At 38.0% G+C, this 14,414-nt stretch overlaps 1 protein-coding gene across 1 annotated transcript in view; it reads left to right on the forward strand.

Moving 5' to 3' along the window:
- The window catches only part of LOC140142372 (protein mono-ADP-ribosyltransferase PARP4-like), a 49,342-nt gene that overhangs the window by 23,747 nt on the left and 11,181 nt on the right, over nucleotides 1–14,414 (forward strand). Inside the window, exons 13-25 of the mRNA XM_072164341.1 lie at nucleotides 146–305; nucleotides 1,338–1,477; nucleotides 2,535–2,753; nucleotides 3,544–3,755; nucleotides 4,178–4,259; nucleotides 4,656–4,790; nucleotides 5,865–6,051; nucleotides 6,238–6,502; nucleotides 7,198–7,297; nucleotides 9,361–9,540; nucleotides 10,339–10,434; nucleotides 11,847–12,029; nucleotides 13,808–13,921. Of these exons, the coding sequence (XP_072020442.1) occupies nucleotides 146–305; nucleotides 1,338–1,477; nucleotides 2,535–2,753; nucleotides 3,544–3,755; nucleotides 4,178–4,259; nucleotides 4,656–4,790; nucleotides 5,865–6,051; nucleotides 6,238–6,502; nucleotides 7,198–7,297; nucleotides 9,361–9,540; nucleotides 10,339–10,434; nucleotides 11,847–12,029; nucleotides 13,808–13,921 (2,073 nt within the window). The remainder of the gene's footprint in view (nucleotides 1–145; nucleotides 306–1,337; nucleotides 1,478–2,534; nucleotides 2,754–3,543; nucleotides 3,756–4,177; nucleotides 4,260–4,655; nucleotides 4,791–5,864; nucleotides 6,052–6,237; nucleotides 6,503–7,197; nucleotides 7,298–9,360; nucleotides 9,541–10,338; nucleotides 10,435–11,846; nucleotides 12,030–13,807; nucleotides 13,922–14,414) is intronic.

Below are 14,414 nucleotides of genomic sequence, written 5' to 3' on the forward strand. Positions count from 1 at the left end.
ATCTTGGCATATACATTCATATATAAAATACAGTACTATTATACAATATAAACAAAATAACATTAGAGTTGTAATAACTGTGCCCCCATTGTAACTTTGAGGTGTACTGTATAACACAGGTACCAAACTTTTTATCGTACTATAGGAAGATGAGTTTGTGGTGTATTCTGCAGACCAGCAATGCATCCAGTATGTGGTAGAGTTTACATTTCCTGAGGACACAGTGGAGTCATTTCAACGTCAGGTGTCTGTTGAAGAGACGGATTCATATCATCAAAGTATTGAGAAGCCAATAAGCAAGATAGGTGAGTGTGAACCTTCTATGTCTGCTGATTATTAATTCATAACCTCAAATTTATAGGGGTTTGAGGTGATATTTCTTAAACTTCGTCAGCAACTGGCATTCATCACAGCTGAAATACATTTAAGTTTTTGAACAGGGGAGGAGCTTAAAAATAGGGCTCTTAAAAGCTGTATGCACTCAGAAAATTTGAATGGTCCCCTGGGAAATGTTATAAGGCATTGGAAACAAAATGCTTGGTCGATCCTTATTATTTATGACAACAGTTAATTAACTATTGCTAATTGTTATAGCTTATGAATATTTGCCTGTATTGATATTGACCACTATAAATTTAGCATTAATTTTGATTAATTAGGTGTTAGTTCATTAATAACGAGCATCGACGGTCGATCCAAAGATCGAACCAATTTGTTTCTGGTGCCTAAACTTACCGTACAAAAACAACTGTGCAGATTCCTGGTTGTCCAATGAACTCACACTGTTTCTTTATGTACAGTAAGTTTATAACATTTGGCCCCAGGGAACCATTCAAATTTTCTGAGTGCATACCTCTTGCACTTTATAGAGCCATATTTTTTAAAGCTCCTCCTACTTTCAAAACTGGTAGATCACAGATGCATTTGAGTTCTGACGAACACTTATTGGTATTTAGGTTCAATAAAGTTGCCTCCAACCTCAATAAATTTGATAATATCAGAATAATGTTGCTCAAATTCAGAAATTTTACCCCCACAAAATTCAAATTCAGTCTCCTTAAATCCCCCATTTTAGGCTAATTTACTACATTATGAGCGCCATAATATAAACTAATGGAAAGCACATTTTCTGCCAAACAATTATTTTGCACCATAACCTGACACACCCCAATTAATATTTACCCCGTGTCGTTTATGTAGACCTCTACCAGACCAGTCTTGGAATTTTGCGAAAAAGTATTCCATATTAAATGTCAAGTCTGACGTAGGTGGTGTAAAGTTATTATTGTCTAAGTACTAGTTCATGCTTTGTTTTCGCCATTTTTTTACTATTCAAGATGTATCCGATGTGCAATGTGCATTCAATCCTGCCGCTAATGTCCAGTCTGGTTTGATAGCTGCTAGGGATGACAACCATCCTACAGTGGAGTTACAAGCTGTTCATGTTAGAGCACAGATTCAGGATTTAGCTTCACAAGTAAGTAGGCAAGATTAGGAATCCACAAATATTAAAGTTGGTGTGCCAAAACTAATTGGAATTTGTTTCATTCATCTCATCAAAGGACATGGTCAAATTGGTCATCTGAATAATATGTGTTCTAGGAGAAAACTGATTTATGGGTATGCCTGAGTGCTATATGTGTCTCATTTCACATAATAGCTAGGAATAAATACCAGACTCATCTCAAGTGGAGGTTACTTCCAAGTCACATAGTTAAAGAATGTTCTCTGTATTCCTTAACCATGTGACTTGGGGATAATTTGAAGCGACCTCCACTTGAGATGAGTCTGGCATTTATTCCTAGTTAGTATGTGAAATGAGGCACATGTAGCAGCTGACAAGTGCATTGTTTTGATATGGATTGTACACATATGATAGAATATCAGTACATGTGCCCTTGTCTCTCGCAGAAGAGTATAGTAGGATGTGTCTCTAGCCACAGATGCAGTGAATTCCTGTAATGTGTGCAGAGGCGTGTGGGTCTATGGCTGTGCATAACAAATTAAAATCACTGGCCTTCTTTTTGTTAAATTATTTCTCTCTTTTCTTACGTATTTTATAATGGTGGCAATTTGAACCATTTTGGTGTGACACTCTGTGTAAATTGCCAACATTGCAAGTCTGCATAAGATATGTACATTATTTTGTATCTGTACCTATCTGTACAAATCTCTGGTCATCCTATCAGAAAAAGGACTGGTCAATATAGGTCTGTGGATCAGAAGTTGCCAAAAATTGACACTAGCTATGAACTCAATCGAACAAACCACAGTCGCTAGGAAGGACTGAATCAATATGTCTTTTGATTGCTGTGACTGCAATAGCACAGGCTCTGTGGTGAACTCTGATACCTATGATGATCCAAGATATCCTCGCTACGCTCAGTGCTCGCTTCGCTCGCTCTTCGAGAGGTGCCGCGGTTTGTGCTTGCTTCACTCGCTATCGACAGGCTATACTATGACTGCAAGTATGATATGGGCATTTCTATACTATTTCTGCCTTTATGATGTGGATTTGTTTGTTTTCTTACCAGGTAATAGTATTTCAATCATACAAGAATCATAGTAACACCACTATAGAAGCTAAGTATGTGTTTCCACTTGATGATGAAGCAGCGGTGTGTGGCTTTGAAGCATACATCAATGACAAACATGTCATTGGTGTCGTCAAGGAGAAAGAAGAAGCTAAGCGTGAATACAGACAAGCCATTGCAGAAGGACATGGGGCTTACCTCATGGATGAGGAATCTCCAGTAAGTATGATAAAAATGATTACCCTGTGAGTACTCCCTGTGAGTACTACCTGCTGATTGGTTACAAGAACACTATTGGGATTTATTAAGCCAATCAGCTAGTGACATGGTAAGAATTGGGGTAGGACTGAAGAGGCTTAACCCCATGCGCACTACCTGCTGATTGGTTGCAAGAACACTTTTAGGATTTATTCAACCAATCAGTAACATGGGAAGAATGGTGGTGGTAGACTAAAGAGGTTTGAGCTTTACTTTTTAGAAGCTATATTGTAATTGGTCACTCAGAACTGCCCTGGGCATGCTGGGTGCAGTCCTAGTGCGGAATCAACCAATTCAGCACCCCAAATATGGTGTGTGGTTTGTGTGTATTTCAACATAAAGAGTCATTTGAAAGACCATTTTAATTGAACTTGATTATAACCAAATTAGTGGTATTAGTGCAAATTTTTGCTATTGTGTCAGGAATTTGGGGGAGCCATTTTATATCCTTGCCCCTGGGCACCTCAACCCCTTGCTAGGCTGTTATACACTCTTAAAACAATGTGGTCAAAATTGACCACATAGTAGTCAACTATGCACCTTACCCTTAAATTGTGGTCAAAATTTAACCACAATAATGGTCAAAATTTGACTACAATTTAGGGGTAAGGTGCATAGGAACATGTTGTTTTAAGTGTGTACATGAGATGAAGTTGGGTCATCCTCCTGTATGCTATATAAAAGGGTAAATTGAATCTCTTATGGAATGCTTTGTTTGCTTATTTTACATTTTTTCTTCATTTTTCCGCAGAATGTGTTCTCAGTGAGTGTTGGAAATCTACCGCCAAATGCCAACGTACTCATCAAAATCACATATGTCACAGAATTGGCTGTAGAGGGTGGCAGGCTAGCGTTCACTCTTTTAGGAAGTGTTGCACCATGGAAACGGAAGCAAATCCAAGCTAAAGATAATGCAGATAGTGATGCAGCAGGTGTCCATGTTGATGCCAGCACACACACAAGGTACATTATTGAAAACATTTTATATGCAATAAACACAATGCTCTATCTGCTGCCTTGTGGTCTTTAACATGGACTGCTAAAAACATGAAGACTTCATGTGCAAAACATGATAGGCTATAATGGCTATTCCAGTTTAAATCCATACAACCCCTGTGGAAGACAATGACTTTAATCTTCCACACTAGGAGTGTGAATTTCTAATCGGGTTACCTAAACATGCTAAATTGGGCGACTACATTTGAAATTTACACCCCCTGTGTGGGAGATTAAGGTCATGTCTTCTTTATCAATATTGTTATTGATAGATTAACAGTTATTTGCTCAGATTAGTATTACAAAATTATACTGCATAAAAGCAAAATGAATAAAACAACATCAGACCACATTCATGAACATTTCAATGTTGTATGGATTACTTCCAGGGAGGAATCTCTTCAGGTCTCATTACACATGGCCAGTGATATCCGCAGTGTTGAATCACCCACTCATTGTATCAAAACAAAGGTACGGTTAATCACATAAACTTAATATATTTTTTTTATTAAAACTGTCTCGAATGAGAGCTAGACTTATCCCCCCCCAGTTTACCCCATCAAAATGCAGATTTATTTCTCATACCATCACTCAGTGATTTATCCCACTACCCTTTTCATGAGAATGGCATATTTTACCCCTAAATGTGTCACAAATTAGTAACATGCCTGATCATAAAACCTTTTACACATTTTTTAGTTATTATGTATATATCACCCCTCTCGATCCTGCCCAATACCTCGATTTCCACTTGTTTTTGTCTTTATTCACTTGAAAAAAGTATATGATGTAGATATATCCTTATCTCTGTGTTTTGTTTTGTTACCCATTTTAACATTATTCTCCATTCTAATTATATGATTTTAGTATCAAAACAGCCAAGGTTGTGTGAAGCTATCAGGGGGTGCAGGACTTGGTGACAGTTTCCAACTTTTCATTGGATTAGCAGAGATTCATTCACCAAGACTATGGCTTGAAACTAATCCAGAACGGAATCAACAGGTGAGTGTGCCTTATTATTGGTTAGGTTTTACTCAAGTTGACCCTTGACATAAAATCATGATGTTTATATTTTTATTGGAGGTGGGCAAAGTGAATTTCAAGGGGGAGCAAAATAAACAAATTTTGCACAAAATTGATGCAGAAATTTTTGTAATTTTGGTGTTTTTTTAAGGTGTATCTGGTTTTTAAAAAAAATTTTGGCAACTAAAATATAAACCCAGTCTAACTAATAGATTGGTATAGCTTTGGCGATAGTAAAGAAATCACTTATGAAAACAAAATTGTTTATCACGAGCCCACAACAAAATATTTTTCAATTGGAGAAATACAACAATTTGTTTACAAGCACAATTACTGTAACCTTGAATATGATGCAGTAGCTAGTCCAAATAAGGACTGGCCTAAATACGGACTGCCCTAATTTAGACATACCACCCGGGCATACCACACATAATATTTAAAAAAAATCAAATTCAATGTGCCAAGTTTTTATTGTTATCATCATAGAGGAATGCATGTTTCACACATTAAATATGCAATTCCAAGTATTTTGTTTATTTATACACTGTTCTTACTGTTTTTTATCATCAGAGTAAACACTTTTCTACCATGTATCTATCTATTATTTTGCTCTCTTTTCTGTTGAAAGATAATGAAAAGCGATGTAAAAAAGTGGGCTCATCATCGAGATGATGATGGATAAAAAGAATAATCCCATATTACACAATTTGGTACTTTTTTCTATTCATTATAAGGTAAAGGTAAAGGTAAAAGATGCGAACCTGTATATAAACAGTGAACGGAGTGCCCATCTCTCTTTCATTGGCGATTGGGCCAGACTCCTCCATGTAATTTTGTTGTAGGGGGGTCGCTACACCTCCTCCACAGCGAGTCTGTTACCTTCCCAGCATTAAAGAATGCCGGTACCCATTTATATACACCTGGGTGGAGAGGAGTAATCGAGATAAAGTACCTTACTCAAGGGCACAACACGATGGCGTCGCCGGGACTCGAACCCGCAGTAATGGTTGCTTGTAACATGAGTGCTACTTTTATTATTTTATATCATTTCAGGCAGTCATGCTGGTATTCTACCCAGATTTTGTCACCCATGTTATCAATGATCCCGAGATCATCCTCATGGTGGATCTGTCCAATTCTATGCAAGGAAACAACCTACAAGAAGCTAAGACACTCTCACAGCTCATACTCAGACAACTACCTGCTGCATGCACATTCAATGTGATCATCTTTGGCACAGGTTAGATTGAGTGGTTGATTAATTGATTGAGTCAGTGAGTGAGTGAGTTTGTGATTGATTGGGGAATGAGTCAGTCGGTGCATGGGGTGGGTAGGTGTGTGTGTGTTGGGGGATGAGAGAGAGAGAGTAAGCTTATGAGTAATACAGCAATAAAAACTACAATTATTATTTCTCTTCTACTTTTAGAATATGAAGAACTTTTCCCATCTAGCCAAACCAAATCAAAGCCAACCTTAGACAAAGCCTTGAGATTCATCCAGGAAGCTGAAGCCAACCGAGGCAGCACAGAGGCCTGGAATCCTATGCATGCATACTTCCTACTCAAACAAGGCAATACTAAGCCTTGTAATATCTTCTTGGTTAGTGATGGTCATGTGTCTAATGAGACAGCTACACTGATGGCTATTAGTCAGAATAGGGAGACATCAAGAATCTTTACATTTGGGATGAGGTAAGATAAGGCAAAAAAATAAACCACTTTTGGAGCAAACTTGCTGCTCAGTGCTGGTGACAAGAATTTTCACAGCACATGTGTCAAAGTTCACTTTTCAAACTCTGAAATGTAGTTAGGGTAACAAAAACTACTGGTTAAGAAAGTCTACTAGATGACCTCAAAAGGTCATCTGTGAAAATAGAAATGGGGACAAATTGTCATGAATTTGGCCCTTATATTTAATAGCCAATGTTGACATGGGGTCATCATCGTAATATTTTGGACTAACACCTCGGCTAAATAGTACTTTAGAATATGACAGTAATGACATCATGAATGTGAACACCAAGCCAAAATATGTCAAAATCACTGGGCCTATGCCGTGATGGGTCTAGATATATATGTGAGATGTGTATGCTTTTGATATATGGGTTGTTCGGTCTATAAAAGGATGTTTTCTTTTCTTTTTGTACCCAAATGTTACCAGCATGCCAACATTCATCTCAAATACACAATTCAAAGTTGAGGTCTGTTGCAAAATGAAGGGATTTGACTCTGCAGTTACATTCTAATTGGTATGAGCTTCATGATTTTAAGACACAGAAATAACTTTTTGGGGCTTATTCATGTATTTTAATCTTTCCATATAATGTTCTTTCATTCTCATGACAAATTATGAAATTGAAATTTATACATTGCATTAACACATACAGCTCTACAGCTGATCACCACACCTTGCGTTCAATGAGTCGTCTGGGCGGTGGCGATTTTGAATTTTTTGATGTCAAAGCCAAGTCGACATGGGAAAAGAAGGTAAGTGACTTGGGCTCTTAAGCTGAATTTATACTCAATCGCTTTTGCAGAAAAGCGATTTTCACGCATGCTCAATGTTTACTTACATTTCCAGAGCGTCAAGCCGATCAATCGATTCAAATCGCGGAGGCAAAAACAGCGTCGCTTTTGCAAGTTGAAGAAATCTCAACTTCCCAGCGATATCGCTTGACACGTGAATGCGTCAACCAATCATATACAACCAACTGGATCTATTATTTTACTAATTAATTTATCTTTCTCGATTTTTAACTTTTGATGATGAATTAATTCAAAGCAATAATTATTGACAGCAACTGATGTTTTAAAATGTATTTTGTGGCATTTAGAATATTTTAATTGTCGTCTGCAATCGCTATCGCTGCGTGATAAGTATAAATGCAAAAGCGACGGGCGATGCATCGCAAAATTGGCGATTGCAAATCGCTTTTTCAAAAGCGATTAATCGCATCGCTCGGCGATCGAGTATAAATTCAGCTTTACTGTCACCACCACACAAATATAAATACTGGATTTTTCAGTTTAATATAGAAATACCAACCTTTTTAGACATACCTTTTCAAAAAGTAGTTGTAAATGGGTTTTTTTTTCATAAAGTTAAAGATGTGCTCTACCATGTCTACTGGCCATTATTTTATGATATCTACACCACCAGAGCAATTTCACTCAAAATTTGATTATAGACCTCAAAACAAAAATGTTTTCATGACCTTTATATAAATGTTGAGATTAAAAATATATTTTTTAGGTTTTCTATTTCCTGGAAGTCATTCCCAATAATATAATACTCTGAAGAAATCGCACAGAACAAAGTGTCGCACCAAAATGGTTCAAATTGCCACCAACTTTACCCAGCAAACACAAAAACGTTTTAAAAACGTTTTAAATAAGTTATATTTTGGCTTTTGGTTTAGGTAAAAACGTTTTAATAACATTAAAATGTCGGGTTATATAAAGGTCATGATAACGTTTTAAAAGCGTTTTGTATGAAAACACACTACAACAATATTTTTAAATGTTTTCAAACAATGTTATTGTAAACTATTTTTGCAAACTTTTTTGCCAAATATTGTGTCAATACTTAAATAACATTATGTTAAAATATTTGAACCCAGCAAACACACAAATGTTCTTAAAATGGTTTTTTCAAAACCTTTTAATAACATTTAAATGTCGGGTTATATAAAGGTCATGAAAACGTTTTTAAAACGTTATTGAAAATATTTTGGGCAAACATTTTTCGCAAAATATTTTTTCAACCCCAAAGTAACATTCTCTTTAGAATGTTTTGTATCAAGTTTTCAAGAATGTTTTTGGAATGTTATTAAAACGTTTTTATACCCTTTATATAACCCGATATTTAAACGTTTTCTGTAAAACATTTTTGTTTGCTGAGCAGTAGATTATCAAAAAATATTTTTTAAGGTTGTGAAAACGTTTTATACTCTTAATATACCCTTTATATAACCCGACATTTAAACGTTTTCTGACAACCTTTTATAACCTTTTGCGAATGATGTCGAAAACGTTTTGTGTTTGCTGGGTATACCATTGTTAGGCGTATGTAAGAAAAGGCAGAGGTAATTTTTGTGGAATATAATTTTCATCCAATTTCCAAACTTTAAATGATAGAGGCACAGTAAAGAGACAACAGCTTTTTAACAATACTTCTGTAAAATAAGGGGGGGGAGCTAATTTGATTTGACTTTTTGTTTGCCTAATATGACTACCTCTTAAACACGCCCAAGTACTACAAAATACTGCTTGATATATGTGCTGTTCGTGCATGCATCCCACATGGTGTGATGACGTAATCGCCCTAAGTGATATATAGGCATGGTTAGCTGGCCAGCGAAGCCCAAGACCCGTGGCAAAGTGTTGCCAACCATCTGCTTGGCATGCGAGGGGTCTCGGGTTCGAATCCCACCCAGAGCAAACAACTTCTCTCTTTATTCCTTCCTTCTTTCCCTTCCCGTCGCCAAAAAGCCCCTGGCGGGTTAGGGTTAACGTCACTGTAACATTGCTTTTGATGCATTTTATTGAAGCTGAAACATCAAATCAGTCGATGTTGTCAACCAGCTGTGAGTAACATTGGCATAGAATGGGGAAATGAAGACAAACCCTCATCTGAAGACAGGGATCCATTGCAAGCTCCAGCACAGATCACTACGGTATTCAGTGGCTCCCGTCTTGTGGTCTATGCACTTGTCAACTCATGTTCACAGGTGAGTATCTGGTAGTGTGTTAGGTGAGAGTAAGGGGATAGAAGAGTGTCTCTTACCAGGCAGGTGGCCAGTGGTCCATCCATCATGTAAGCAGTCTCAAAATTGGCCTATTCGCCGATCGTGCGTGTTACGGGATCTGATACCCCTGGGTACGTAATAATAAATCACGCCCTCATTGGGTTCGGGGAGTCTCCATCATGGCAGAATAGCAAATAAACCATGTCATCTTTACCTCCTGATTTATTGTAGTTTTATGAAGCGTTACATCACGCAACAGTGCGGTCATCTCAAAACTAGATTCTACCTGCAAAATGCTTGTTGTGTGTGCCTACGCTTGTCAAACGTGTGCTTTAATTGCTGCAAATGCTTTGCAAAAGCCTTCTGACACGTTGCTAATGAGGGCGAAAAACAAAAATGCACTTTTTGCGCATGTGTTTGCAAGGAAAACTTTGTTTTGATAGCAAGATGGCAGATCTGTGCAAAGGTTGAATTGTCAAGACTTCATTGAGGGTTCAGCCTGCTTTATTGCGCCACTAAGGAGGAAAGTGGGGCATTTACCCCCCCCCCCATATTTTTCTTGCCCCCTGCACAATAAAAACCCCAAATTACAAAAATTCCTGGCACTGTATGCTTACATGAAGGTAATACCTGGCCTGGGTTGCATTTCTAGTCAGTGTGTGAAATTGAAATCAGTTTTCTAAACATTTGTCAGTTTTTACTTTTAAAAATTGACATTGAATACCTACCTAAATGAAAGCTGAGTGTTCTACTGATACTTCTGTCAATATTTTCTTCCAGGTTGTTTTGAAAGCTGATGTTCCTACTGTGCCATATGGCAGCAAGGAGGTCATCACCAAATTTGCAGCTGAAGATATCAAGAACTCACAAGGAATGGCAAGTCATTTTATTTTGTTCTGTTCGAAAAGCCATTTGAACGTTTATTTGATCAGCATGTCGTTGTGTATCTACACATGCTGCACAAGAACATACAATGTGGAATGATTGCTTGCTACAATAACAGTCGTCTTAGGGCATTTAAATAAAGGCACTTAATTTAATGCCCATGTGACCAGATGGGCACTGACATTACAGCTAGACAGGAAGGCTGGAAAAGTGACCTTTGGCACAGCGAGCGGTCTTCATGTGTATTTCAATTGGAAACACGGCATGAATGTCCAAATTTTCTAGAAAATTTGTCATGTTTTTTGCACCTTTGTAGTATTATTTCAAGAGTTTCTGTCAATAACCTTTTTTTTTTTCTGTCTTTAAAAACTTCCAAAATTTAGTTCTTCAAAACATACTAAAAAAGTAGTATCTCCCAATGTGTAATGAATTACCTTATACAATTTTGAGTAATTTCGATGATATTTTGTCTGAAAAGTTCCTATCTCTTAGCATTGTAGCACATCTACTGATCACTTGATGGTCTTGGTATGGCAGCGCCCATGGGTCATGTGGGCATTAAATTATGGGCCTTTATTTAAATACCCTATTATGACTGAAGAGGTAACTGGAAATCATTTTGGGAAAGAAGGACCCAAAATGTTACATTAAACTAAGCAAAACAAAATGGTGATTTGATCCTGGATGACCCCAAAATGACATTGACATTTGTTGTGTCACTTCGGTGGTCGTTCCCACCAAATTTTTGAACCTACGACAATCTATGGCGATTTTACCCCGAATGACTCTAAATTGGCCTTGACATTTTGTCTCGTTTCGGAACCTGCGACAATATATGGCGATATGACCCTGAATGGACCTTGACATTTTTTGTCTTGTTTGGTGGCCGCTCCCACTAAATTTCATGAACCTGCGACAATCTATGGTGATTTGACCATGGATGACACTGAATGATCCAAAATTGGCCTTGACATTGGTGTCTCATTTCGGTGCTCCTTCTTTTAGTTACACCCACCCACGCCACTGTTCTTTTAGTTACACCAGCCAAGCATATTAATTATGTTGGTTACTTAGAGATAATATTGAGAGACTGGCCATGGCAACCTATGGGGAGTAAGAGGGAAGACCCCATTTGCAACAAATGCAAACTTGCTCTGGCTTGGACCAAGTCCACCTATCCACCAAGTTTGAGGGCCATGATGCGACCTGTCTGTTCCGAGAATAAGGGTGGACAGACAGACACACACCCCGACACACAGCTAGACGCCAAGACGGACAGACTACCAGTATTATTATATAGATATAAGAAAGAAAGAATAAAAGTAATTGTGGAAGGTGTATGATAAAGTAAAATTTGTTGTTGTTTTTTTGTTTGTTTGTTTTGTTATTTGACAAATGTACAGATACTCCATCAACTTGCAGCAAGAGCCATTGTACAAGACTGGGAAGAGGGCGCTCTTCATTCCGATCGCTTACATCATGAAGCCAAGAAGATGGAGATTCAGTCCTCCATTGTTCCTCTTAGCATGGAGTACAACATCATTACTCCTTACACCAGCTTTATTGCAGTCGAAGAAAGACGAGAGGTAGGCCCACAATATTCATTAGGCCTAAAAAATTGTTTGATTGGCGTAATTAACATACAAAAAAAATTAGGTAATTTTTTTTTTTTTTTTTTTCAATTTTAAAAAAATTTGCAAAAGAATAAGAAAAAAGTCCAGGGTCGGGCCTATTTTTAAGGTCGGTCGGGTTACGCCAATCAAACAATTTTGTTAGGCCTTATGAAATTAAATAAAAATTAGGGATAGCTTAATGACTAAAAGCTTTATCTATTATTATACCGATATTATTGTACCGTAACATCAGTGAAAATCAGACTCTTCAAAGCCTGAAGCTGTTGAAAGTATTCTGTAAATGTATTGTCAGAAACTTGAACCATTACTAAGAAAATGGAAGCTAATAGAGGACTGACTCGATGGATACTACACACCAACTGTTGGATCGGGTATTAATTATGTCTGCTAGTGAGACCACATTCCAAACACTGATCTCTATGGCATTATTCTCCTTGTGTCATCACTAATCAGACAACATTAGTGCTGGTCACTGCATTCTCCCAATTGACCAACCTGTCTGCTGACTGATTTTCTGGACTCCTCCTGATAGGTAACTAAATAGAGGCAGAATGCCTCTTCAATACCCTGACACCATCAAGAGTGGTATATTAACCCTAACAGCCCTGAATACTACAAAATACTACTTGATATATGCGCTGTTCGTGCATGCATCCCACGTGGTGTGATGACGCAATCGCCCTAAGTGATATATAGGCACGGTTTCGCTGGCCAGCGAAGCCCAAGACCCGTGGCAAGGTGTCGCCGACCGAGTGCTTGGCATGCGAGGGGTCTCGGGTTCGAATCCCACCCAGAGCAAACAACTTCTTTCCTTCTTTTCTCTCTTTATTCTTTCCTTCTTTCCCTTCCCGTCGCCAAAAAGCCCCTAGGCGGTTAGGGTTAACCTGCAACCACCAGAGATTCAACAACTGATGAAAGCAGAAGAGTTTGGGCCAGCATACTTCTGATGCTTCCTTCATTCCATCCACAAACAACTGATGATGATGAATACACCCTATGAGATAAAAAGATATTCTGTTGTTTAGTTACATTATGTGATGTGTGTGTGGGAATGTAAGATTGAATTAAAATTATTTACTTTGGATCAAATTCAAACCCATATTTCAACCTTTGATTTTTCAGATGGTACTCCATACACCCTTCTTCAGCAAGAGTAGACTGCATCAGGTCGTGGTTCTGATACAGACTTGCTCTACATGATGAAATAAACTCCTCAACAAAAGTTTGGACAGTTTTTTCAAGCATCTGTATCTCAAATTGTTTGTGACATATTCATATCGTGTTGCATATCAATGGATAGCTACAATACTCCGCTTTACAATGACACCCCATTTGAAACAATAACATTTTTCACGGCTGACTACACGCCTTGTGGTTTTTCCACCCACTATTGAGGTTAGTGGCTGGCGTTGTTTGAGCACAGAATAATGGTCAATTTGGCAAATTCTGTGTGAGACCCCACTACATTCACAAGGCGTGTACTCAGCTGTGAAAAATGTTATGGTTTCAAATGGGGTGTCATTGTAAAGCGGAGTATTGTAGCTATCCATTGATATGCAATACGATATGAATATGTCACAAATAATTTGAGATACAGATGCTTGCAAAAACTTTCCAAACTTTTGTTGAGGAGTTTATGTGCACCATCTGAAAGTTGTGTGGTAGGAATATAAATTTTGTGTTTGGATCAAATTTATCACATGGATATAATTTTATTTATTGTTTTTAAGGGAGAAGATTTGTCTACAAATACAGGACCAAGTGTATCTGATTTAGTAGCAATGGCAGGTGTTGATGATATGCCATCTTTGGATTGGCAAGATGAAGTTACTCCTCAAGTAGAGGTAGGTATCCTCCTCCGCTAACTCCTCTTTTTTCATTTGCATCTCTTCCTCCTCCTGTCTTAACCATCAGAATTACTGATACCATCACCACCGCTGTATTTAAGGATTAATTTTAAAGATAGGATTTAGGGCTGTGCAATAATCGCCAAAAGTTGCCTCTTTTGGCCTGCTAAAATTGTTACCCCCCCGGGCCTGCCAAACAGCCCCCCCCCCCCGCACATATCCCAATTTGGAAACCTAATGGTCTTGATATAAGATGAACCTTCAGAACCTTCAGAATGCTTATCCTGCACGAAAACGCCTGGTGTGGCTATCTAAACATGCAGCGTTGTCATGCATGCAGCTGACTAATTAAAGTGAGCCTTCCTAGAGAGTTCTTTGAGGTCAATGTTGTCAAGTTGAGATCTGAAATACTTCAGGTTTTCTGTTGTCTTCACGTCAGCGGGTAAGAGGTTCCATTCCGGAATGGTGTATGGGTAGAGTGCATGTTTAT

The sequence above is a fragment of the Amphiura filiformis genome, chromosome 20, assembly GCF_039555335.1.
Source record: "Amphiura filiformis chromosome 20, Afil_fr2py, whole genome shotgun sequence".
Taxonomy (NCBI): domain Eukaryota; kingdom Metazoa; phylum Echinodermata; class Ophiuroidea; order Amphilepidida; family Amphiuridae; genus Amphiura; species Amphiura filiformis.